General features: G+C 41.1%; 1 protein-coding gene across 15 annotated transcripts in view; it reads left to right on the top strand.

Annotated features, from left to right (window-relative positions):
- Nucleotides 1-25,984, top strand: part of ZMYND11 (zinc finger MYND-type containing 11) — a 134,745-nt gene that overhangs the window by 83,842 nt on the left and 24,919 nt on the right. For 7 of the 15 annotated variants that reach the window (XM_045060782.1, XM_045060780.1, XM_045060779.1 and 4 more), the window contains exons 3-7: nucleotides 2,754-2,913; nucleotides 10,238-10,282; nucleotides 12,862-13,023; nucleotides 24,827-24,904; nucleotides 25,772-25,864. In XM_045060782.1, coding sequence (XP_044916717.1) covers nucleotides 2,754-2,913; nucleotides 10,238-10,282; nucleotides 12,862-13,023; nucleotides 24,827-24,904; nucleotides 25,772-25,864 — 538 coding nt within the window. Of the gene's footprint in view, nucleotides 1-2,753; nucleotides 2,914-10,237; nucleotides 10,283-12,302; nucleotides 12,397-12,861; nucleotides 13,024-24,826; nucleotides 24,905-25,771; nucleotides 25,865-25,984 lie in introns of those variants that run through there. The other 8 variants (XM_045060785.1, XM_023256265.2, XM_023256266.2 and 5 more) reach the window with 4 other exon arrangements.

The raw sequence follows: 25,984 nt of genomic DNA on the forward strand, positions 1-25,984 counted from the left end.
TTTCTTCGCTATTTTTGTAGGGGTTTGTTACTATTAGTTTGCTAGATTTCTTGCATTCCCTCTTTATTAAGTACTGGAAAAGTTTATATCATATTGGAGTTATCTGACCATTAAAAGATTGATAGAAGTGCCTTGTGAAAATGTCCCTACCTGGTGTTTTTCGGAGAAAGCTCTTTGCCAACTTCCTCCATTAATTTCTTTTGAAATTGCCCATTTCAAGTATTCTATTTTTTTCTGTGGTCAAGTTTTGGTCATTAATATTTTCCTAGAAAATTATAGTGTTTATCTTCTATTTTGGCACAGAAATAAACAAAGTAGTTGCTTATAATTGTTTTAATTTCTTTGTTATGGTTATGGCTCCGTAGACATGTCGTAGTACATATGTTTTTCTGATTTGTGTCTTCATTGTTGATTAGGTCAACTAATGATATCTCTATTTTTCTCTTAAGGAAGGGCTCCTGGACTCTTAGTTTTCACTTTTTATCTTTTAGGCACTGCTTTAGCTTTTTAGTTATGTGCTTAGATTTTTTTTTTTTTGCAATTTTTAGATAACCTTTTTGATTGACTTGTTCCTGAGCGTTTTCCAGTTCCATTATTATTAATACCTTGTTTACTTTCACTGCAACTAGCAAGTGTCTGCCATCACTTTTGGAATCTGAAATAAGGCTGTTTTTGTGTCCAATTTTATGCTGAACTGTAAAGAATTTCCTTGGACCTGTTGAAGCTATGTTTGGGTTTCAGAATAAATTTAACTAGATCTGCCTTCTGCCTTGTTAGTTAGGTCTTCTGTATGAATACTTAGGTTTGTCCACTAGATGTTTTGTGGATGGAGAGGAGTCGCATAATTCTGTATTCCTGTCAATATTTCCTTTATTTCTTACAGTCTTTGCTTTATAACAACCTATGCCCTGTTTGTCTTTTTTTTTTTAAACCTGATTTTTGCCTTGGATTCCAAATTCTGTCCATTACAGTGTCGATCCTGTTTCGTTTGGGTTGCATTTTTATGATGTGCCTGTGCCCGTTCTTGTCCAGTTGTCTGAGTCACTTTAAAAGTGTGTCCTGTAGACTGTGTATTTTTAGTGTTGTGATTCAGTCTGTCTTTTTTGTACTGTGGAGATTAGCCAAACTGTATTTATTAAACAGACAAACTTGGTTTTGGTCCTGTCGTCATGTGTAATATATGCTTCCTGTTTCCTTTTGGTGTTTTTGTGCTTCATCACATAATATGTTTTTTAGGAGTTTCTTCAGATCATTTAGAAGGTTTGTATTTTTGTTCTGAGGGTTACCTTTATGAATTGAGATGGTGTACTTGAGCTCATTTCTGTTGGCTCCTTCCTGTGAACAATGAGGAAATTAAGACACAGTCACCTGGGTTCATGTCCCTTCCCCCATCGCACCTGGACTTGACAATTTCTGCACTGACTCTGCACATGGAAATAGGGCTGCGCCTCTGGCAACACAGGCGACACTGTGGGGCTCCTGGGCCTCTCCTGCCGGGTTGGATGTGCTGGGGTGTCGCTCTGTTGAGGCCAGCGTGCGTTCACCACCGTCCCCACCCTCCTCTTTCCTATCCTTGCAGCTAACTGCACTGATAGATGGAGCAGCACCTTGTGAGAGTTGGTGGTCTCGTAAACAGAAAGCCGTGATCTTCTACAGACTGCATGCACATCAGTCCTTCTGCCGGGTTCACTGCTTTGCTTTCTTGAAATTTATCCTTTGAATTTAGAAGGTTCTTCTATGATACATTCTTGCATTTTCAAAATGATTTGTTGTGAATGCTTTGATACTTAAATGACAGATTAATTTGGTATAAAATTCTTGTGTGCTAGTAAATTTCCTTAAGGACTGTGGGCGCGGCCCCACGTCTTCTCCGTGCCAGGTTCTCTGGAGCATCCACAGATGGCCTGACTTGCCACATAGTATGTTTTTGTATCTGGATGTCCAGAGGAAGCTCTTTGTCCAGTAGCTTACTGGAGGAGGCTTTTGGGGTTTGAATGGAGGGAAATGGAGAACAGCACAAATCCAACCATATGTGTAACATTCTATTTCCTTAAAAAACAAGCGGTGAAGCAAAGATTCCGTAGTGTTAACATGAGTTCACTATGGTTGGTGATTACAAGGGAACCTAAGTGTTATTCTCTGTGGTCCCGAGTACATTTGAGATATTACATTTCTAGAAATTAAATGAAATGCCCTGTGAATGTAAACAAGGGAGTGCCTGTAGGCTTTATTGATTGACTCCAAAGTCTATTTCATTGAAAATCACATTTTTGCTTTATTGATCCCAACATACATTCTTGTTTCTTTATGTCGACAGCCATTCGTGTAATTGTTATATGTTCCTTAGCGTCATTTCCTAAGTTTTGAGTCCAAGTATTCTTTTATATTAAGAGGTCCTGTGACTAGAGATGGTAAAATTCTAAATTTGGAATTTGAAGAGTGGGAGTTAGTGGTAATTACTCTAGAAGCCAGAACTACATGAGATGTTTGACTAAAATCTGTTAAGGGATTTATATTGTTGGTTAAAGACTATTTTTGAACAAATATTCCTCTAAATATACAAATAGAATTAAGGTTTAAAATACCATGGTAATTAAAAGACTTAAATATTCAGGACTTTCTTTCTTTCTTCAGTAGGGCCCTTGTAAGGACGAGTTGTAACAAAAGAGAAATCACCTCTATTTTTCTTATTTTTATTATTATTTTTTTTTAGTACTAAGGGGTTTTTAAATTTGCTTTCCCTCTGTGCTCAGGTATATGTCTCGAGTCCACGGTATGCATCCAAAAGAGACCACCCGTCAGCTGAGCCTGGCTGTGAAAGATGGTCTCATTGTGGAAACCCTAACAGTGGGCTGCAAAGGCTCAAAGGCTGGTATTGAGCAGGAAGGATACTGGTTGCCAGGAGATGAGATTGTAAGTATATTTTATTTGATAAATGTGGAGGTGCTGATTTTAAGCTTTTGAATATCATTTAAATACAACCCGTAGAAATTGATTTTTAGAAGTTTAGTGATATTTCACTTCAGTATTCTTTATTAACCTTAAGGGCATACTTGTGCTGGATGGATAATTTCGTTCTTCTTTAGGGGAAAACTCAGTTCTACAGAGAGCCTGCTTTCTCTGTCTAGGTTACCTTGAATCTGTAAAATGAAGTCCCTTTTAATGTACGTGTAATTAATGGTATTCCTATTTTCTTCAGTAGATGCTAGTAAAGAATGTTTCAATGCAGGATAATGTCGATGCCATCTAGACAGAGTGAAAAGGAGGATGGGCTTCCCTGGGAAACTGCTCACTTCAGGCTGGATGATGTCCACGCCGAGAGCCACCTGTCCATAGGGTTTCTGCAGGAACAACGGTGGCCACGTTAGGGTCCCCTGGCCTGTGTCCTCACTGACCATGACCATAAGCTGGTTTGGTGGCACTCTAATACAAATCAGGAAAGACAGAGTTAAGTTTTCTTTATAGTTTTGCCTAGTTCTTACTTTGACTCCTCTTTGAAGTGAGGACATTTTAGTCTTCTCTTTCCTTTTACGTTACACTTGGATACTCAGGGGCCCATGGAGAAGTGCATTTTTTTTCTTGTGTAAAAATTGGCTTCCCGTCTAATATTTTTATCTTCCTACCTTTATATGCCTTTGATACTTCTTGATTAGAAAAGTCTTAAGTTTTGCTGAAGAACATCATTTAAAGATGGTAGGCTTCAAATATAATAGATACTAATTTTTTTAGTTTCTGAAAGGAGTCAATTTAGTAAGTAGGTGTTTTGAGAGTGTTTATCATGAATTCTCTCATAAAAATGACACAGAACCTTAAAATTTGTTCTCTGTGGAAACATTTCCCAAGAATTGTGAATCGTGTTTCCTTTTCTGGCTCCCGGGTGGACGTATGGGCGCACACGCCCGCCGTCAGGCCCGAGGGGCATGCTTTCTGGGGGCAGCTGGTCCATGGGGGCAGCAGTAAGTTTAAACATTAGGGAAGTTGTTCAGTTTCAGTGCTGTGTTTGTCAGTTGAATCTGTGCCTTCAAAGTTTTAGGAAAGAAAATTCACATTTTCCATAAACACAAAATGTGGAAGAAAAAATGTTTAATGTCACTGGTATCATCTGATGTGAGCACTAGAAGTGCTCTTGAAATCTTAAGTCAGAATGTTTCCATCATGGTGATTTCTCTGTTCACTTCCTTTCAGAAAAGTAGAGCTTTGTTGCCAATGAAGAAACTGTGGGGGCCAAGTCGTAATAATTATAGCATGAGGTGATCTAAATCTCCATCAGACATTGATAATTGATACCTTTTTATACATTGAATATAATCCAGGTAATAGAAAATGTCTAATCCCAACACACTGGGAAGTTTACAGACTTAGTATAGATGGCGATACTGGTAATTTTTGATATTTATATATAATTAACCGATAGTAAGTGCAACTTAATCTAATCCATAGGATTTTGGTTTGTGGACCATGTGTACATTTTTCATGCAAATGATTTTACTTCTCCTTACTTCCCGTAAGCTTTCTTCCCCTCCAACTTGGAGGTTCTCTGTTCAGTTTACTTCAACAAGCAGTTAATGAGCTATTATACGTTCACCACTGCATTGGATTCTGTGTTCTTTTTATTTTTACATGTCCTTAGTCTACATATTTATAGCATCATCCTTTTCTTTTTCTTTTTTCATTTTTCAAGATGAAATTTTGTATGTAAATGAAACAACCAGTGTACAGGTTTTATTAATTCTGGTTGGTTCTTACAAACATTTTATGTACTAAGTATGCATGTTATATGTATGCATGTACACAAGTACAACGAGGTGTATAAAATTGTGCCTAGTTTATAGAATAAGCAAATAAAATAAAAATTCGGAGACAGCATATTGCAGCAGAAAGAGGGTCAGGTCTTACATTGTTAATAGATGGCGTTTCCACCCCATCTCAAACATTTATTTTGTTGTGTGACCTTGAGGAAATTTCTTAACCTCTGATCCTCATTCCTCACCTATAATACGGGCATATTAATATCTATTTCACTTGATTGTGAAAGGATTCAGTGAAATTATCTGTATAAAGCATATAGCTGTGTACTCAAAGCAAATTTTGGCCAGTGAACAAATATGCTTAAGAAATGCCTACATACAGTTTAGCAAAAGCACATACATTTCCTCCTAACCATACAAGCAAAAATTCTCATTAGGGTCTTTTTACTTTTTAACCTGTATCTTTAAACACAAGGAGCTTTGTATAGAACTTTCCCCAAGACCCTGGATTTGTTTGAGGTGGAACCACAGAGTGATGAGATTGTGTATCTTAGACCCATGACTGGGTTAGCACCTGTTCCCTAAGGGAGGTCATGCTCCCATTTTCATACACTAAGGATACCCTAGAAGGACATGGAGCTGACGTGTGTCACGCAAACATCTCGAACTGCGTGGCCCCGTGCATGTGGGCCGCTGTGTCTGGGCCCATTCTGAACCACAGAGCTTGGGAGGTGCACCCAGTCTGCACTACCAGCAGTGCCCTCCCATACGGCACGTCTCTCCCCTCTAATGAAGCCAGTCTTGGGGAAGGGTCACCTGTTCTGACTTGCACAGAAGCACTCTGTGGGCTTGTGGTCACCCCGCTAGTCCAGGCATTGAGTCTGGGGCCTCCTTCATACCTCCTCCACCTTGTACATGGTGGAATCCTCTGAACACTTGAGTTCTTAAATGGAAAGATGTAGGTTATTATTAATCCTGTTGACTTTCCGACTCCCTACCAAGAGAAGAAAAAGTCAATTAGATCTATATGGCCTTGGGAAGGAAATGCATTAAGATTTTTTTGTTATTTGTCTTAAACCTTTAATTGGAGGTTAAAATACTCTTTACTCAGGAGGTTCTGTCATTTGAAAATGGGCAGTAAAGCTCTTCTTTTCCTTCTATAACCTCTAAAAGTGTTAGCTGTACCTCAGAGGTGGGGAAAAGGCAGATTTTCCTTAGTAAGTCCCCAAGGTATATTCCTGGTTAGCACGGAGCTTGGATGGTCTTGTCTTCAGTCCTTTATGGTAGCAAAGACCAGGTAGTTCTCCTGATCTGCTCCTCCATGTTTGAGCAGAGGGCTTGTTGGTGTCATGTTTTTATTCCACCTCGGCTACCTTTTCTCTTGCTAGTTATTTTTACAAACTGATATAATTGAAAGATATGGATATCATACACATTATTTTTATTAATTCCAGCAATCATGTAATAAATGTCTAATGCTAATAGTATGTCAGGATATAATTATATATAATCTGTTTAAAAGGAAGCCTGTATAAGTCAGGACAGTGGCCTCCATTGTACTGAGGTGCCTTCTGCTAGACTGGAGTGATTTCTGATCCAAACCAGCACGATAGCCCTGTTGAAGTGGTGACTCATTTGGAGAAAGTGATAAAATTGGGTAGAGATAAGCATCCTAACGGTGATATTTAAGTATGACCATTTGAGAAAGCAGAATAAAAAACCCAATTGTTAAAAATGAGGCCATTCTTCATTTTAAATGGTTTGCTTAAATATTAGTCAACAAACTAGCAAAAGTATCTGTACCTATCAGTTTTAAAATGACAATCCCGCGAAACCGGGAGACACTCTTGTAAGTTTTCTACGGTCCTCTTATACTTCCAGATTTGTATGTCATTAATACTCATGGGATCCAAGGAAGTCATTTAGAAATGTTTTTCAGAGCTTTCCAAATTATATTAATAAAGGCCAGTAGACCCACGGCATAGAGTGAAACTTTGTGATATCTGACCATTCAGCATTTTGTTGTATCAAGGCTTTTTGAGTTTTTAAAGAAATACTGCATGTTCTCATAGACTGCTTCATCATCTGCTTGCTCTAGAGAAGTATACACGAATGGTTACATTCCATTCATACTTGATCATGATGGTTATTTCCTTTATTCTCACATCGTGAGAACTGTCTTTCTTGAGCAGAATTTCACCATTTGTTCGGCTAAGTTTGGTATTTGGTAGCTCCCTTTGTAATAAAGACAACTTAATTTCTTATGAGTTAAACTTTTAACTCATAAGGTGCTCAGTAAAGATAGAAAGGTCTTATGAAAGTATTGAATGTAGTACAATAGGGCAGGTATCCCTGAGTTATGGATCATTTGCAGATGTATCAAATACATGTTTTGATATCGTGGCAGTTAATACTGTTTATTTCATGCTTCCTGCTTTCTTCACGGCTCCTGGCACAAAGCCATGACTGTGCCCTATTATTTTTTTTTCTGCCCTATTATTTGACAGGTATGTTTGATCTGACACTAAATAACTTGGTTACAAGTGTAGAGGCTGACTTAAAAGTGCCTAGCAATGACATTCTGTATGAAAGTACTCTTTATTCACCTCTCAGATCTGGACTAGGGTCTCATCTCTTCTTTCTTGATTACTGCCATTTGAAAATCCATGTGCTTGTAGGACACTGTCACTTGGAACCCTTCTGCCGTTCAGATGCACCTGTAGGCAGGAGCTCAGGTCTTGGCTGCTTCAGTCTGAGTGCTTCCTTCTCAGAGAGTCCAGCTGCTCCTGCTGAAAAGCAGGACCTCGTGCTGCTTTTTAAAGTAGGCTTAGGTGAAAAGATAGAATTCTTTAGTTTTGCTTTTTCTCATGTATTTAATGTTTTAACACTTTCAAAGGAGCATAATTAGGGGCGCCTGGGTGGCTCAGTCGGTTAAGCGTCCAATTCTTGATTTTGGCTCAGGTCATGATCCCATGGTTTGTGGGATTGACCCCCACATTGGGCTCTGTGCTTACAGTGTGGAGTCTGGGAGCTTGGGATTCTGTCTTCCTCTCTTCCTCTCACTCTCACTCTTGCTCTCTGCCTCTCCCCACTCCTCAAAATAAATAAATAAACTTTTGGGAAAAGAAGCATAATTAATGGAAATATACATTTTGTGGTTTCTTGAAGAGATCACAAGTTATCTTGGGGATGCATGGATTTAGTGTTAATTTATAGAGGGGCAACATAGACCCATTTTTCCCATAATCTTTTGCTTCTCCAGATTCAAAGTGGCTAGTCTAAAAGCAGATGTGGTTTGTGTACTTCTCAAAACATGGCTAAAGTCACATCTTTTAGGTAAGACACAGGAGTTATGCATCTGCGTTTATGTCTTCCCCTTCAGAAATCACACCATTATACAGCCATGGCAACAAAGGGTTCTCTTGCTTTGTTCTTGAAAAAATATTAAGGGAGGCCTGCTGAATTCAACAGCTTGACTGTCCCAGCCCATTTCATAAATACAAGTATTGAAGTAAGAATTTTTTTAAAGACTAGATCTTTGCATTTTTGTTGTTATAGTTGTCATAAATTAATCAATCCTATGTTTTAAGTTCCCTAAATGCAAAATTTCATGCCCCTTGGATACTGTTGATTTTTTTAAGTGAAATATATTTTATTATATTTATGCTGACTGTGTGCAGAACTACAGTTTCTTTCTTCCAAAGGTCCATTACCTGTCTCAGATACAGAAATATACATAGTCACTGGGGCACCTGGGTGGCTCGGTCAGTTGAGCATCTGCATCTTGATTTTGGCTCTGGTCATGATCCCAGGGTCTTGGGACTGAGGCCTGCATTGGGCTCCATGGTGAGCATGGGGCCTGCTTAAGATTCTCCCTCTCTCCATCTCTCTGCCCCACTTTCCTGCTTGCACACATTCTCTCTCTCTCAAATTAAACAAAAAAAATTAAAAAAATAAATATATACATAGTCACTTATTTACTAAGTATTAAATATCTGTGATTATTAATCAACTAGAAACCAATTATAATGTGGTTCTATGTGTATTCAAAGTGTAACATACTTAGAAAGTCTTGAATTGGTAAAGAATTTCCATATTCAGTGGAATATTTTGGGTCATGCTGTCCTATATTCTTTAAAGCTTTGATTGACTGATTGGTTTTGTGTGTGTGTGATTCCTTTTTTCCCCCTCCTAAATTCTGTTTCACTAAGCAATGTACACTGTTGTAATAGTTTTACTTTTGAAAAATACTGGAAATATTTAATCACCAAATTCTTAGCTCTCAATGATATTTATTAACAATTTAATAACAGAATTTGTTTATTAACAGAATTAAGGCTACAATTGTGGAGATTTACTTTTGTATTCTCTCTATGTTAGGATACCACAGACACATATTTGATGATAAAGTAAGGTTTATCTGTTCATTATGTATAAAGAGGGAATTACTTTAAAAGTTGGAGTCTCTCTTGAGTGTGGTGAAGGGTGGATTACAGTGTGGGAGCCCTAGTTATAGACACAGCTCTCCCACTGAGCCCTCTTGTTGCTGTGTTGTCTCTAAGTCAAGTTGGCACTATTTCTGGCTCCATCTAGCTTACAGAAACATGTCAGCTGTCACAAGGAACTTGAAGTCCTGGAGGAAACTCGCACACGTATTACTACAAACGTCACAGCATTTTGTGACTTGTCCTCAAGTCCTGTTTGTGCACTGTAGTAAACAGATTGTCTTCATCAGCAGCGGGCACCCACTGAGCATAGTAACTCATTCAATCCTTACAAAAACCCCATAAACTAGGCAGTATTACTTTGTTCATTCCCAGGTAGAAAATGATGCAAAGAGAAGCTAGGTATTCTGCCCCAGATCATACAGCCCGTGAATGCTGGAGCCAGGATTTGAGCCGGTGTGGTGGCCCCAGAGTCTTACCCAAATGCTGTTAATGGTGACAGATGTAGGTCAGCAGGCTGCTTCTCTATAGATGGTGGAGTGTTTTCTCCTGGTTCGGAAGACAGCCCGTGTGGCTCTCAGTCTGTGGTCAAGTATTGTATTTACTGCGTTCACATTCATCACTCCTGACTTGAAAAAGCAAAAAAAACCAACTTGAACCAGTTTCAGATCAAAAGGACATATATTCATGGTCTTGTGCAAAGTTTTAATGGCACCGAATTTGTTAGTAAAATGTTTTTCTAACATCACTATAGGTTTCCTGGCACATGAATTCTCTTTGAATTTTCTCTTTGTTCATTTGTAGCTTTTGTGTTAGCGTCAAAGTTTCCTCTCCAACAAGTAATTACCCTTGAGTTTGCGTGCTACTGTCTTTTCATTGATGATTAGACATTCATAGATTATCAGTTATAACATTTAAAAAGTAATGTAAGTTGTATAGCAAATAATAGTTTGTGTACAAAAATCCCTTTAGCTCTGTTTATTGCCTGATGTTGAGCAAAGTTATAGTAGAGAGACCAAGATTATTTTGTTTTTATTTTGAAAGGCCTACAGTATGCAGCCTTTCTCCAGGACAGCAGCCCCAAACAAGGTGAACTGATTTTGCACTATGTTATTTTACTTTAATTCTGCTTTTTTTTTTTTTTGGCATTACATTTCTATCTTTTTTTTTTTTAAGGCTTAGTTTACTCTTGTTAGAATTATTCTTTAAAATCATACTATCTTTACACCGCTTCTAGTTTTGGTTTTATGCTAGTAGGTTTGCATTTTTAAAACTTTCTTGAAGTACTGGAATGTCATTTCACATACTACACTGTTGTTCAGGCTCTATCTAGAGTAGTTGCTGACATCTAGTGAAATCCAGTGAATATACACGCTTAGCTTTTTGGCACACTGTGAGCATTGGTCACAAGTCCTATATTGATGGATTTTGTTTACTAAAAGACAAACTGTAGGCAATTCTGCCTGTAACAAACGTGCTTACATTATTTATATCCATAACAGTGTTTCCTGGATTCAGAATCTTTTGAACTTGACTTTTTGCATGTTTTGTATGTTCTGAACAGCTATTGCAGTTAAAAGAATGAATAGCGCATACATGCTCTTGTATGAATATGTGTCCCCATGTGTCTCCCCTGCATTTGGGTTACACTTTCGTTCCTATAACGGTTGTGAAAAACTAGGTCGAGTGCAAACTCCATTGAAGAGAGATGCACTGCCATCTTCACGTCCTGGCTGGACGGGAGAGGGGAGGCTTAGAAAGGAGCAGGAGGTTCTGGAGAGACCTGAGCTGTGCGCCAGCCGTGAGCTCTCTTGCTCCCTTGCTCTCTGGTCTTGGGGATCTGAGAATTACAGGAAGATGAATTAGTGTAAAAACAATACAAGTGATGAGAGATGGTGGTTTCTTTTGTTTATGATGAGTCACATAAAAGCCACCAAAATCCTTTCAGGTGTTTCTGAACAGCCGTGAAGAAAATATTCTGAAAGACTTTGTTTCAAACTGGAAAAGAGTTCTGTTAATTAAAAATAGAACAACGTATTTTTCCCTACTGAAACCTAATTTATCAACAGTTCATGAGACAAAAATTACAGTAGCTGAAGTACAGCTTCCCACATGAGCCGTGCGAGGTGGGCGCCCCAGTGACCACGGTTACAGCCAAGCACCACGCACGTGCTGTGTCCCAGTTGGTGAGCTAGATTCCTTCTGCCATATTTTATGTCAGATCAGTATCCTCAGATTTTTTTTGGTAGTCTGACTGAAATTACTCCACCAGAGTAATTTTGCAGAGTATGTATATCCGCAGCAAATCACCAGAAATGGTCATGCTTTTTTCTTTATTACTTTGGTCGATAAAGACCAAACTTTTAATAAAAAGCAAACCAAAAATTTATATTTTTGCAGAATATACCATAGCCATGAGGATGGGTAGAAAGTGTAGGAAGATGTGAATTTTAGAACATTAGTGACTCTCTTCTCTTTTGAAGGAGCGGGTAGTAGGCTTCTCATAAGGAAGGTCAGGCAGCAATGCGTTTGGACCACAGGTGCCAGAGGAGCTGCGCTTCCTAGACAAGTTGTTGGAGTTGTTACGGATGTGAGAGAAAATGAGGAAGCTGCCCAGCCTCAGAAGCAGACTGTAGACAGTGGTTTTTGACAGAAAACTGATGGCAGAGCTGAAGCCTGGAATTTCAGGATCCCCGTTGAAAGTGGCCTTGATTATACAAAGTGTAGTTTCAAGCCTTGTCCATTTAGTTACTGCATCTACAAGAGAAGGTTGGGAGTTAATCCATCACTCCTAACACAGGTGTTTTTTGATAAAAGCTGAGAGTGAAATATGAAAAATGAATTAATGAATTCTAAACTAAGACAACTGGTAACATCTTCCTGTTTATATTTAAATGCCGTTGGCTGTACAGACACAGAGCTAACAGAAAATGTTGAAGACCACCTGTGCACCTGTAGTTATGTTCTTTTACTTCCAGGGATAGTCCCAATAAGAAAATAAACCTACTTCCTTTTTTGTTTTTTTTTTTTTTTTTATGGTAATGTCCTTTGGAGAATGTGATTAAACCTTTAGTTTCACATTTTCAATTTATTTTTCCAAATTCAACAGACCCTGAAAATTTGACAACTGTCAGAACATGGACATTCTGATTAATGTTATTTTCAATAAAGCATCCAATACCATGGATGAGAAGATAAGAATAGTGAGCATCACCATTTATTACTATTCTCTCTGTTCCCACAGTGTGCTAAGTACTTACTATATTTTTTTTAAAAACGCAGAACAAAACAGAGGTTTGTTTATTTGAAATATTAAGCTATAGGTGTTGGTGTGGGCTGTTCAGTTTACTGGAGAAATTATTCCATAGATTATATTAAAAGATGAAAGATAATGTTAGAATGGGGATTGGCTTTGGACTTACTTCATTTTGGGCTGGTTTTACTATCAGATCACTTTAAGATATTCTGAATATTAATACTGTTTAGGAAAGACATTCAAAATTTAAAGAAGCAAATTTCTAGGTATTTTTTCCCTCTTGTTTTAACACAGTTAATGTCTAAAATTGTTTTTAATGCCTAACTTGTGATGGACTTTAGTTTCAATTTTGTTCTTAGTCATTGCAGATATTGACAAAATGTCATACGAAATTATTTTGTATTTTTTGTAGGACTGGGAAACAGAAAATCATGACTGGTATTGTTTTGAATGCCATTTGCCTGGAGAGGTGTTGATATGTGACCTGTGTTTTCGTGTGTATCATTCCAAGTGTTTGTCTGATGAGTACAGGCTTAGAGACAGCAGTAGTCACTGGCAGTGCCCAGTTTGCAGGGTGAGTACCAATGAGCTTTCATGTCCTGGTCAGAGGGTTGGAATTCATTAATGAGAGCTGCACAAAGATACCCCAGGTGGTGTGCCAGGTGAAGGGATAAAGTACTGGAGGGTGGGGGGTGTCTACTGGAATGACGGTAAATGAACACAGCACTCGATGCACACCACAGAACACTGACACATTGAGGGTATGGATTTTAGAAAGTTTTAATCACATAAAAATACACTTTCTTCTCTTGCATTACACTTGCCCCTGGACTGTGTGACTCCTTTAATGCATAGTCTTTGGAAAGCAAGAACCAGTCTCCTATCCCAAGTTGGGTTCAGTCAGTGCTCTCTACTGCTCAGAAAACACAGCTAGCAAAAGGCACATTGTTGGAAACATTTTGTATCTACTTCCCATTTTATATCCATGTAATGTCGCCCTTATTTTTTTGTCATATCATGGGTTAGTTTATTCCTTGCTTATATTTTATTTGGAGGGTGGAGGGATGGGACAGTTGTATATAAAGCATTCTAATTATTTAAAGCAAAATGAAATAGTCTGGTAGGTAAAATAGGTACTTTCCACAATTATTTTTGTTCCTATTATTTCCCCAGTGAAAAGTATACCTGGCTGTGCTTGTTGGTTGTAGAGTGTGTGTGTGTGTGTGTGTGTGTGTGTGTGTGTGTGTGTGTGTACGTACACATGATGTGTACATTGCATATGGCATTGATGGTGATTCGTAAGGAAGGAATGATTTTATTGTAACTTCTGTTTTGTGTTTATAATAATTATGATATGTATTCGGGACCATGCAAATTGCCCAGATTACTCATGGGCTCAGTTTCTGAATATATTTTACATTACTTGAGTAAGTTAAATATTTGTTTATATTTTTTAAAAAGTTGTGGCTTCATAATTTTTCCCTTCTTTAATACTGACCCTAATTTCCTGCCAGTATGATGAGCTTCTAATCTTCTTTTAGTCACTCTGGCTTTGTGTTATCTTAGTATATTTCATCTCACCAGCACTACTGTATGTACTCGGTGTTTTACCTCAGTATACTTTTTCTCCCACTGCTACTACACGTCATCAGCATATTACCTTCCTTTACTTTATCTCAGCAGCATACTTTCTTTACTCAGTGTATTACCTCAGTATAGTATATCTCACCATCGCTTTACATACTCAGTGTATTACCTCAGTATGCTTCAGCTCATAGCGTTGCTGTGCCTACTCAGTGTATTACCTCAGTGTAGTGTATCTCCCAGCACTACTCTACATACTCGGCATATTGCTTCAGTATACTTCATCCCACAGCGGTTCTGTACTCCTCCATATGCACCTCAGTGTACTTCATCTCACAGTACCACTGTACTGGATACTCTCCGTATAGTGCCTCAACAGAGTTCTCCTCACCAGCACTACTATACGTACTCAGGGTATTACCTCAGGATACTTCATCCCACAGCACTACTGTACCTACTCAGTGTATTACCTCAGTGTTACAGCTTCACCTCACAGCGCTCTCATACCTGGTCAGTGTATTACCTCAGTATACATCATCTCACTAGCGGTACTGGATGTACTCGTATTTTACCTTGATATACTCCATCTCACAGTACCACTGTACATACTCAGGCAGACAAGAGACCATTAGGGTGGCATTACAAATACAGTGTGGAATAATGACTCATAATCAAATGCCTAAATGCTAGATCAGTGATAAATCCCTGAATCTGCCTAGATGAGTATCAAGCCTTAAGTTGCGGACTTCCTCTTAGATGTCTGCAATAATTTGTGACGTCTCCATGAAATTAGTTTCATTGGTGATGTGGGAACTGCATTAATACCCATATTTTTGTGGATTTGGATTGTGCATTTTAAAAGCAAATATATATCTTCTGTTTTCTGATAATAATTGACACTTGAGGAGGTTAAGATATTAATGAGACCTTAAGAACAAAAGCAGTAAGGTAGTAAAAATAGAAAAGGAGGGGTCCCTGGTCAGATAGGGACTCTGAGACTTAGGAAATGCAATTCTGGACACCATGGTGTCTTTACAGCCATAGCTTTTTAATATTTAGTTCTTATTTTCATAGTAAAGACTTCAAAACCGTTGGGATTTTTGAGGATGGGTTAAGCTTTATTGTGGATATTTTATATTCCTAAATGGAATGCAGCAATTACACCTTTGAAGAAAATGTCTAATACTACTTTTGTAGGAACCCACTGTCAAGTTGTCAGATTCCATTTTCGATGTGTTTGCTCTGCTTTTACTGATTAGATGATTTGTTGTTGTTGTTGATTTCAGAGTTACTGGATAACAGAAATATGATAGCCACAGTGCACCCTGTTCTGTTTTTCCTTTCTAGCCCTTGGTTTCCCTTTTGTCTTGTTAGTCTGGACGTCCTCACGTTGTGAGGCAGCTCCACTTGCTGTGGTGATGCGGTGTCTGTCGGTAAACGCTCATGACTCACGCTGCTTTCCTAGACGGGGAGCCGCTCTGATGAGGCTCAGAAAGCCTGTGTCTGGGTTGGGGTGGTGAGCTTTATTCTGAGCTTGAAAATTTCTGAAGAAATGGTTACTACTGTGTAGGATCTGTTCTGTTCTTTTAATTATTATGCTCAAGAAGCAGATAGGTGCTAACAATTTCTTTCCTGGGAGAAGGGACCATAATAACCTTGAAATTCTAATGGGATTTTAAATCTCTCTAAGGTAAAGCTTCTGGTTGTTGTTTTTTGTTTTTTTCATTAAGTGTCAAAACTTCCAGTTTACTTGAAGCCATTTTTGTGATCTACTATGAAAGTAACTGAGCAGACTTAAATGTTCTTGCACTTAATGAACAGAGAGTCTGTACCCTGGGACCCAAGAACATAGTTCCAGATCAGAATTTTGATCTCCAATCTCTTGCTCAATGTTTGGAAAGAATATAGATTAAGTAGATATACTAATGAGGAATTTTGAAGATAAGATGCCCAGAGCCAAATTTTAGTGCAGGTGGAAGTAGTAAATGGAAGCTCCGTTCATTACCTAAAAATGAATATTTCTAAATAGTGATCAGAAGACTTTTGTTTCTACGTAATCTCTATCCCTTGCAGCACTGAAAATGTCACTGAGAATTGGCTCTCTGTTGGCCAGCGGTTAGCTGTTTCCAGATTTGCTTCAGTTCAAACAGCTTTATCTCATGTATCTGACTATTTACAAATATTTTAAGAAAGTGAAAAAAAGTTTTCTGAATTTAAAATAATTTTATTAACGTTAATAATAAATCTCAAGAATATCACAATCCTGAGGCTATTTCTTTGGAATGTCTGCATTTCTGAAAGTAATTAAATCGTACAGACCCAGTAGATTATTCCTGAAAAGTAGCCTATGAATGTCATGTTAGCATTTTGATTTGGAAAAAATACTAGTAACATACTGTTTTACACTCTTATAGAGAACTCTCATTAATTTTAAAAAGGGGGACTTTAAAATCATTTCTTTTATAGTTTGCTGTGAAAATTTCAGGTAATTTAGCAGAGGATAAAAAAATAACATTTCCAGCAATGCTATCACATAGTAGGTGAATGTTCTCACAGACCTCTCCCGCGTGCGTGTGAACATGTGCATGTGCACGTGCCTGTCCATTTGTGTCTGTGTCACTTCACGTGCATGCCTGAATGTAGCCGGATCGTGTCTGTTCGCCAGTAGTATCCCAGGCTCCTCCCCTAGCCGGGTGCACTGTGACGTACTCACACAGTGCCCTGATGGCGTTCATCTGTGTCACCCACTCTGTCCTGACCGGCAGCGCCTTTCCAGTCACAGGACATGCACTGCTGTGTCCAGAGCTGGGCCGCACTCATGCTGTTGTTACATTCCAGTGTATTTGAATTTTATATTCCTGAAATAGCCATGAAGTTTTCAGGAAAAGATGAGAAAACCATAACTTGTAAGTGAAAGTAGCTTTTAAGGTTTTATTTGCCTGAAAGATCCATCTTTAAAACACAGTACGGGCCGTTGTATTTTTTTTTTAAAAAAGACACACTTAACTTACACATATTTATGTAATTAAATCTGGCCACCTTCACAGGATAAATGTATTGAAGTGAAATTCATAAATGTAAAGGGTGAGCACATTGTGTGATAAAAATCACCAAATTGCCCTTCAGAAGATTATACTCGTTTAGACCACCATGAAAGTATTTTCCGATGCTTTTTGTTACCAATTTGATAGGATACAAATGGATGTCTCATTTCAAAGTTGCTTCATTTTTTTATAGTTTCCACATTACAAATTCACTTTATGCTTTAATGCTTTGGTTATGGAAGGCAGGCCTGTGCATGTGCACGAGCCTCTGTGCATACGTGTGTGTGTGAACACACGTGTGTGCATGTGCATGCATACCTGGTGTGCATGTGTGTATGTGCATGGGTGTGTGTGGGCATGTGTGCATGTGCATGTATGTGTTACCAGGGGCTTCTGTGCGCTTCTGTGTTGTATGCTCACATGTGTACATGTACACGTGTCCGTTGCATGTGTGTACATGCATGTGTGGCTGTGTGCAGATGTGTGTGTGTGCACCGCATGCTTTCTGGTCTCCACGCCTGCTGGTGAGCATCATGATACTGTTTGAGTGATGATTGCATGAACTTTTTTTTTAATATGCGGGCAAAGTAACGCACTCTAGGACCACTCCTTAGGTTGGCCCATGCTGCCTGGTAGACCTTTCTGTGGGGTGGAATGTTCTCTCCTTGCAGTTCTGCGGGAGCACTGGCCACATGTGTTTAGTGAGCATTTGAGCCCTAGATTTCAATTTGGCAGAGACCTGGCAGGGATTTATTTCACAGGCCTACTGAACGTGAACCAGGACTGAAACGCCACTAGGGGGACACCTGCAGTTCCGACGGTGGGCACCAGCTTGTCAGTGCCCACTTGGTTGTGGGTGAGCTCCGCTGGGGACATTTGCACTGTGACTTCTGTTTGTTGAGGGAGCTAAAGAGAAAATCCTGATGAAAGCTGCTTCCTGAAACTGGAGATAGAAATTTACTTCCGAATCTGTTTTTCTTTCCTTTGGGGTCATGGGCAGGACAATTTTCTTAAATTCCCAAGATAGGGAGACGACTTCTGTAAAGTTCAGAAGGAGTTAGAACAAAGTGCTAAAGAAAATACTTTGAAAACATGCATTCCCTGGACGTCTCTGCCAAGGAACGGTAACTGTCCTTTCTGGCCAGTCTGACTTAATGTGGGAAATTCAGTAGTTTCATTGTGAATGAAGGTGAGTCAGGTTTTCAACCATATTAACAAGTCTGGAATGGAGATTTGATTTTTAAATAGAAGCAGAAGTTTTTGTTTTTGCTTATGTGTCTTATGGTAGACAATCAAAAGTATTATTAAAAAATGCAAAATGAACATCTTTGTCTGAACCAAGTCCTCTCTGAAGCTCGTTTGCTATTCATTAACAGGCCTGACTAGGAAAGGGTGATGGGAAAGCCTAGGGATTTTTAAAATTGGATATAGCATCTGAAACTGTAAAATCTCATGTATTGTTTATCTAATCTCTTTATAAAACCGCCTGGACCCAAACAAGAAAAAAACCACACATACTTTGTACATTGCCTTCCCATGACGAATTTAACAACATTATGGTCAGAAAGGCTTGGATATGAGTGTAAAACGTCTTGTGGTGGTATGTTCTTCCTGATGTACTTATTTATTTATATTTATTTATCCATTTATTTATTTGTAATTCATTTTGAGAGAGAGAGAAAAAGGCAGTGCGTGGGGGAGGAGCAGAGAGAGAATCCCAAGCAGGCTCCACGCTTTCAGTGCAGAGCCGGACACAGGGCTCGATCCCATGAACTGTGAGATCATGACCTGAGCTGAAGTCAACAGTCAGATGCTCAGCCGACTGAGGCACCCAGGCGCCCCTCCTAATCTTTTATTTTTAACTCTGAGAGATTAAAAGATAATGAGCTAGTTCCTACATCAGGATGGTTACAACTTAATCTAGACAGTGTTTCCAGTATTGATGAACTTACAATAACTTACAAAGTGTGCATAATCTCCTTATGTTGTCAAGTGCCCCAGGTGGGAGTGCGAGGAGGAAGGAGGAGGGAGGGGCAGGGAGTATTCCTGACAGCTTCGTCAAGCAGAGAACAAAAAGCTACTCGTTCCCTGACCCGACAACAGAGAAACGAAACTTCTTTGCAGAGGAGAACAGAGAGGTGTATCCCACTGAGGAATACACGCTGCCTCTGTGTTTTGAATCTCCTTCTTCTTCAGTGTTGTGTACAAGGGGAAGGACCAGGTAGATGCAAAATCTGTGTTCCATGCCACAAAATGTTCCTGAATGTTCCTTCCCTGTTCTCCAACCTTGGTGACCCAGAACTCAAAGTTACCCCCACAAGTGCATGGAATATTGAACCATAAAATCCCTGACATGCATGGCACCCCCTCTCTGTGGCTAATATTTTAGCGGTTTCTTTGTGAATATGTGGATGTTTTTACCATAGTGGTCAGCTTTGTGGCAGGTAGGATTAATTTGAGACTGTGCTTTAATAGACTGGCGGCTACAAAGTTGATTGTATCATCTGAATTTAAAGGCAAAACTCCTAGACCTCAATCAGACAGGAAGGAGTTGACTTTGTAAAAAATAATAAATACAGATACAGCTGGAGTTGGGATGAGCTAGTCTGGAAACTCTGTGCATTAGTGACTCTGGACCCACTTCCCAATGAGGGAGAGGCTTGTGAGCAGAGAGGTGTCCGTCCGTGTGCTCCAAAAATCCACCTCGACCTGTTCATAGCTGGAATTACCCTCCAGGTTCTGTTACCTGTGGGTGAGAAGGCATATTCATGGCAGCTTAAGGGAGGTTTTTAAACTTAAATTGAAATTCGTTTAACCTAAGTTAAAACGCTTTCCAGGAGGGCCAGTGCACATGGCTGCGGGATTTAGGGTAGAGTCGCGGGGACCACACAGCTGAATGCGGGCACCCCACCTGCAGGAGCAGGCCAGCCGCGCTCTCTGCTGTTCTCACTGATGACAGCTATGGCATTCTGCCCTCTGGTCTTGCAGAAGAGAGTTAATTTCAGTCTGTTTCTGCCAGGGGTGAAAAGGACTGAACACAGGTATATTTTTAGAAAGTCATCCTAGTAACTGATTGTCGCTGAGGGGCTACTGGGGCCCCCTCTGGTATGAATGGAGAAAGGCCGCACTTTGAGCCGCTTCCATGGCCACTTCCAAGGCTGGCACTGCTGCTGTGGAAGTTTCAGATGCTGGGGTTTCTTGTAAGTGATGATTCTTTTGTATTCCGTGATAACAAACAGTTGTGGAGAATAGCAGAGCCTCTGATTTCCATAACAAGATAGGCAGTTTATGTGCAGATTCGTTGTGATTCTTTTCTGTTCTGTGATTACAGACAGTTATTGAGGAGGGCTTGGAGCTTCTTGATTCCTCAAATAATGCAGATAGCTTATAGAAACACTAGAGGCCACTTGCACCCAATTACCTGGTGCTTGTTTAGAACACAGCCTCGGGCCAAGGACTTTTCAGCACGTGCCCTCGATGTCTGTGAGCTCACTAACATTTAAGGGAGTCTGGTGGTTGGAGGCCAATGGCACTATTTAGGTGACATCTGACAATAATATGGTTTATTCACCAGAAGTAAACAGAATGGTTTATAGTGGCCAGAGTATGCCGACACAGTTTGGTTGTAAATAATCGTTTCACATTTAGAAGGATTTTGTATGGTTGAATTCCACTACATAGAATATTTTCCCCGGTAAGCAATGAAGTTACTAATGACTACCAGCAGTTCAGTCCCACTAGCATTTATTGAGCACTTACTGTATGCCACATACTGCACAAAGCCCTGGCCCAAGACCAGGCTCAGCTGGAGCAGTGTGGACCCTGCTTTCACAGAACAGAGTCTAGTCTGGGGTGGGTAAACCCACAGCCTGTGGGGCAAACCAGGCCTGCCAGATTGTGTACTGTTCATGAGTTCAGAATGGAGTTTACATTTTTAAATGGTTGAAGAAAAGACCACTAGTCTAGCCCTGTAACAGGAAAGATGTTCTGGGTATTAGGATTCCCCAGGAAAGCGAGATACTCTTGACCTGTTTAGTCACAGACTGGGGGACTTGGATTTGGTGAGCTCAAGCAGCACACATACATGATCTAAGGGAAGGCCTCCTGGATCTCTGCATGCTTTTTTCGTTTGGGTACTTGGTGGACTGGAGATGCCGTTTCCATACGTTCATTTTCTGCTGGAACATGTGCTGCATCTGAAAAGCTGGGTCTCTGAGATCAGTCTTGAGGGTTCGTTCATGTGATGGCACTTGGGCACTATTGTCTGTAATTAACTGTGGATGAGCCTTGACCTGGTCTAAGGTTGCTCGTACCTTTTTCCAGCCAGAACCACCATCAGGCCCAGAGTGTAGCTGAATTACTTGATTCCTGTTTTCCCTAGGCCATCCGCCTGGCCTTACCCAACTTGCTCTGACCCAGCAAGTGTTTGTGCTGGTGGTAAGAATCCCTTACTCAAGAAGACGTTTGAGATTTTCTGTTATTTCTCCCCAGAAAGGAAGGCAGCCCCTTGGTAATCTGTCATGTGTTTAAGAGCGTCTTTAGTGGGCATCTCACACATTTGAATCAGCTTCGGCCGTGTGATTATTCTGTTTTGACAACGGTTGCAACAACTTTGGCCATGTAATGCAGAGGCTCTCCTGTTTGTAGATATTGACAGAATGATCCCTGTATGGTACCAGTGATGTGAACAGTCCCCAGAACTTTCTGGGCTTTATCTGAGCTGCATACTGTTGGAGAGAGGCCTTTCCTGAGGAGTCCTGAGGTCTGCAAGTAGAGAATACGTACAGTTCTTTATGCCCGAGAAAGGATTGGATCTGAAGTAATCTGCAGATATTTAAAGCATGATTTTTGTTTTTCTGACCTTGTTGTTAGAGCTGTCTGCTTAGTTATGTTACACACAGAATAGCATTTACCCTAGAAGCTCTTCCTTTAATTTCTGTCAAAGTGGCTTTTTCTCAAGCCCACTGTCTTGTTTTGCTGACAGACTTAGTTGAGACAGCACTGAGGATGTCACACAGGCAGCTCACAACTCCAAGAAATCCCCGCAGGTCTTACGGTGCAGCCCTCAAACAGAGGCTACAATGCTCCATTCCTCTCTCTTTTTTTTTTTTTTTTTAACATTTATTTATTTTTGAGAGAGAGAGAGACAGAGCATGAACGGGGGAGGGGCAGAGAGAGAGGGAGACACAGAATCCGAAGCAGGCTCCAAGCCCGGAGCTGTCAGCCCAGAGCCTGACGCGGGGCTCGAACTCACGGACCGCGAGATCGTGACCTGAGCCGAAGTCAGACGCTTAACCGACTGAGCCACCCAGGCGCCCCACCATTCCTCTCTTTTGTGAAATACGAAGAGGGAAATGTCTGAAAGCCCACAAGTTTAGCAAGTGTGGAAGCATCTTATGACAAATGTTTTGTCTTCAGGAATTGCAGGGAGAGGCCATGTCTGTTCAGGGCCCTCTCTTGTTGGTGTGGGCTCCCTCAGAGGGCCCCACCCACGGACGGGCCTGTGGGTCTGGGGAACAGGTGCCTGCAAGCCCCTGGGACTGCCTGGGGGCAGCAGCTCACGTACGCCCAGAGCGCTCGTGTTACAGTCTGTGCCCTGCTTTTTCAGGAGAACCCATGTTTATCACCAAAAAAGATACTTGATTTATTTTCTAGGGCTCTAAAGAACCAAAAGGGGTTAGGTTGTGACTAACAGTGAAGTACTTCATATAGCTTGATGTCGAGATCACCACCAGGAAAAACCATGTTCCTGTGCAAATGTGGGCTACCCAGCAGCCCTGGAGAGAGGGCGGCCATGCCGTGGTCGCTGCAGTGACAGACTCTGTCCCCAGAATCCCCTCTGCACAGCCGCCCCAGGCCGAGCTGGTGGTATGCGCACGCAGACCTAGAGAGCAGAGTGTCCCCAGCCTGCTTCATGGAGGGAAGGTCTGGAACAATACTTAGCATCGACATTATGTTTCATTACATGAAGTGTTGTGTATTTCCCTTAGTTACCTGTCATCTATTAAAAGAACCATAACCCCTCAGATAGTATTACGGGACCTGATGTAGGTTGCTATTTCATTGGAGTTTACACAAATTTATGATTTCATGATCAGATTGATATTTGGGATCAGCAGTTTTAGCAGCACAGCCACATATTTTGGAGTTCACATGATCGAGTATGTAGCTAGCTAGAAGCTTTCGTTTTTGTTTTCTCTTTTAAGAGAATATAGCTTTCCCGAGAGGTGAGGAAAAAAGCAGCCTTCTTGGCCTCTTACCCTTTGTTTTTCCCATATTTGACAGTCCGCCAGGCTGTTCATTTAGCGTAGAAAGTAGCGCATGGAAGGATGTCCGAAAGCATGAAGAGCTGACCGTAACTTCCCGTCCCCAGAGAGCTCCCTGTACACTCGTCCCGTGTGGGGTGCAGGTGCCGCACCGCACCCTCCTCAGCGGCGCCGGCTGACGGGAGGGTGGTTCTCACGTGCTGGCGTGGGTCTTGTCAAAAGTGACGGCCCACCAGCTCCTCCCCCACAAAAGACTCTCAGCCTGGAGCCCAGGAAGTGTCCTTGTGCAGCAGCAGCGGTCGCCACCACACGTCACCACTCCTGTGGGATCAGCGAATGAGCGGACAAAGCGGTGTAGAGCCCGGGGACCTTCCCCTGGGACGTCCCCCGGGACGTCCCCAGTCCCATGCTCAGCGGCGAGGCCCCACTCTGGGCACGGACGGGGTCGATGCTCTGTAACTGGCATGACTTAGAAGCTGTGTGCACAGCATGTGCCAGATGAGCACAAGAGAAGCAGTGACTGCCCGCGCCAGAGTCCAGGTGACCAGTGGAGAGGGGGCCACCTGAGACACGAAGTGCGGAAAACCACATCTCCAGAGAAGAAAGGGCCCGTTTTCTGTCGAGACGGGTTAGGGTCGTGTGTGTGGATAATCCGTTCCCTGGAGCCCCAGCGAGGCGCTGGTAGTTTGTAGTTAGCTGAGAAATGTTGGCTGCTTCGTCCGGTCTGTTAGCACATCAGGATGACCTCTGGCGCACACCGTCCTTCGGGCCTAATGATGTCACTGGGTAGAGGGCCGTCACCTGGTGTCCGAAGGGGGGTGCGCGGTTGTGAAACACCGGCCTGGGCCTAGTGGGCGAGGCGGCCTGGCCGCCTCCGTGGGGCTGGGGGTCTGCCCCGAGGCCTCAGTCTCGACAGAGGAAGTGTGTCCTAGCTGACATTTATTTTCTGAGACGTAAATTGAAGAACCTAATTAGTTTTCAGGTCAGACTCCTAGAAATTGAAGTTATTACTGAACAGACCCTGACACGTTAAAAGATAAGTAGGTATGCCTGCCTGCACTGCACTCACTCATAGGGGACGCGGATTTTTAATAACCTTTTAGACAAAGAGTAACGTTGTGCTGAAATTCACCATTCGATATTACTAATAATGCTCCCTAAAGGGTTTCAGCTGACTTTTCTCTTTTGTAAAATAAGTGATTCTGCGTTATGTCATGATCAGTATTATGTCATTTGTTTTATCTGAAAATAGTGGAAGTTTTAAGTTTTAAAATACTGAGGAAAAAGTGCATAGTTGTCTAAGGTATTATGTCCAGTACGACATAATATTTTCCATTTCTTTCTCACATAAAGCACTGTTTTTACCGTGCGCATTTCAAAGGTTTCTCTGTATCAGATGTGCTGGAAATAGTGCGTGTTGTGTACAGTCCTTGCACACCGTACAAAATCACGTTTTACATCTGGCCTTTTCTGTTGTTAACAGAGCATCAAGAAGAAACACACAAACAAACAGGAGATGAGCACGTACTTGCGGTTCATCGTGTCCCGCATGAAGGAGAGGGTGAGTCCTGCACAGTCTCCGGGCCGCCCTGCCAGGCTCCCTCCCTTCATGCCTTGCAAGTTAGCGCGTGACAAGTCAAGATGCACAGAGCAGGATGGGGGTGGAGAACACCGCCGTCATACTTCTTTTGTGCGTGATGGCTCCACAAGAGGCTTTTATTTTTTGGTCTTGTCTTTGTTTTCACGGGCATTTCTTTAGCTGCATTAGATTAGACGTGCACTTTTCTTTTCCTGCTGATACATCTCTGTTGTTTCATCTTTTATTTTTCAAAATCTTTAATGAAGGTACAGTTGATCTACAATATTATTAGTTTTGGGTGTACCGCATAGGGATTTGATATTTATATACATAACTCCATGCTCACCAGTAATTATAGCCACCACCTGTCACCATGCAAAGTTACTACAATATTACCAGCTATATTCGCCATGCTGCACTTGTCATCCCTGTGACTGACCTGTTTTAAAAGTGGAAATTTGTACTTCTTCATCCCCTTCACCTGTTCTGCCCATCCCCCTCCTCCTTCCCTCTCTCAACCACCAGTTTCTTGGTTGTATTTAGGAGTCTGCTTCTGTTTTTTCTTTGTTTTGCTTTTCAGATCCCATGTACAAGTGAAGCCATGTGGTATCTGTCTTTGTCTGACTTCACTTACCATAATACTTTCTAGCTCCATCCGTGTTACTGCAGTTATTGCCCAGCAATATTGTGATAATTAGTGTCTGAAGTGAAGTGGCGTTTTCCAAAATAACTGTTCTTTCTATCAAAACCCAAAAAATGCCACATTGAACTATATAGCGCATGTACATTTTTCCAGTTAATTCTAAAGTGTTTAGAAATTGTGTCACCTGTCTCTCAATGACCTTTCAGGCTATAGACCTTAATAAGAAGGGGAAGGACAACAAACACCCAATGTATCGGAGGCTGGTGCACTCAGCGGTGGACGTCCCCACCATACAGGAGGTAAAGCCAGGCCCTCTGTCCGGTTTCTGATACACCCGTAGCTCCCACATGACTCACAACTCCCAGCTGAGCATGATTCTGTTGCCATTCCCCCTAGGGTGTGTGCCTGCTCGTCCTCTA

This window comes from Felis catus, chromosome B4 (assembly GCF_018350175.1).
Source record: "Felis catus isolate Fca126 chromosome B4, F.catus_Fca126_mat1.0, whole genome shotgun sequence".
NCBI lineage: Eukaryota > Metazoa > Chordata > Mammalia > Carnivora > Felidae > Felis > Felis catus.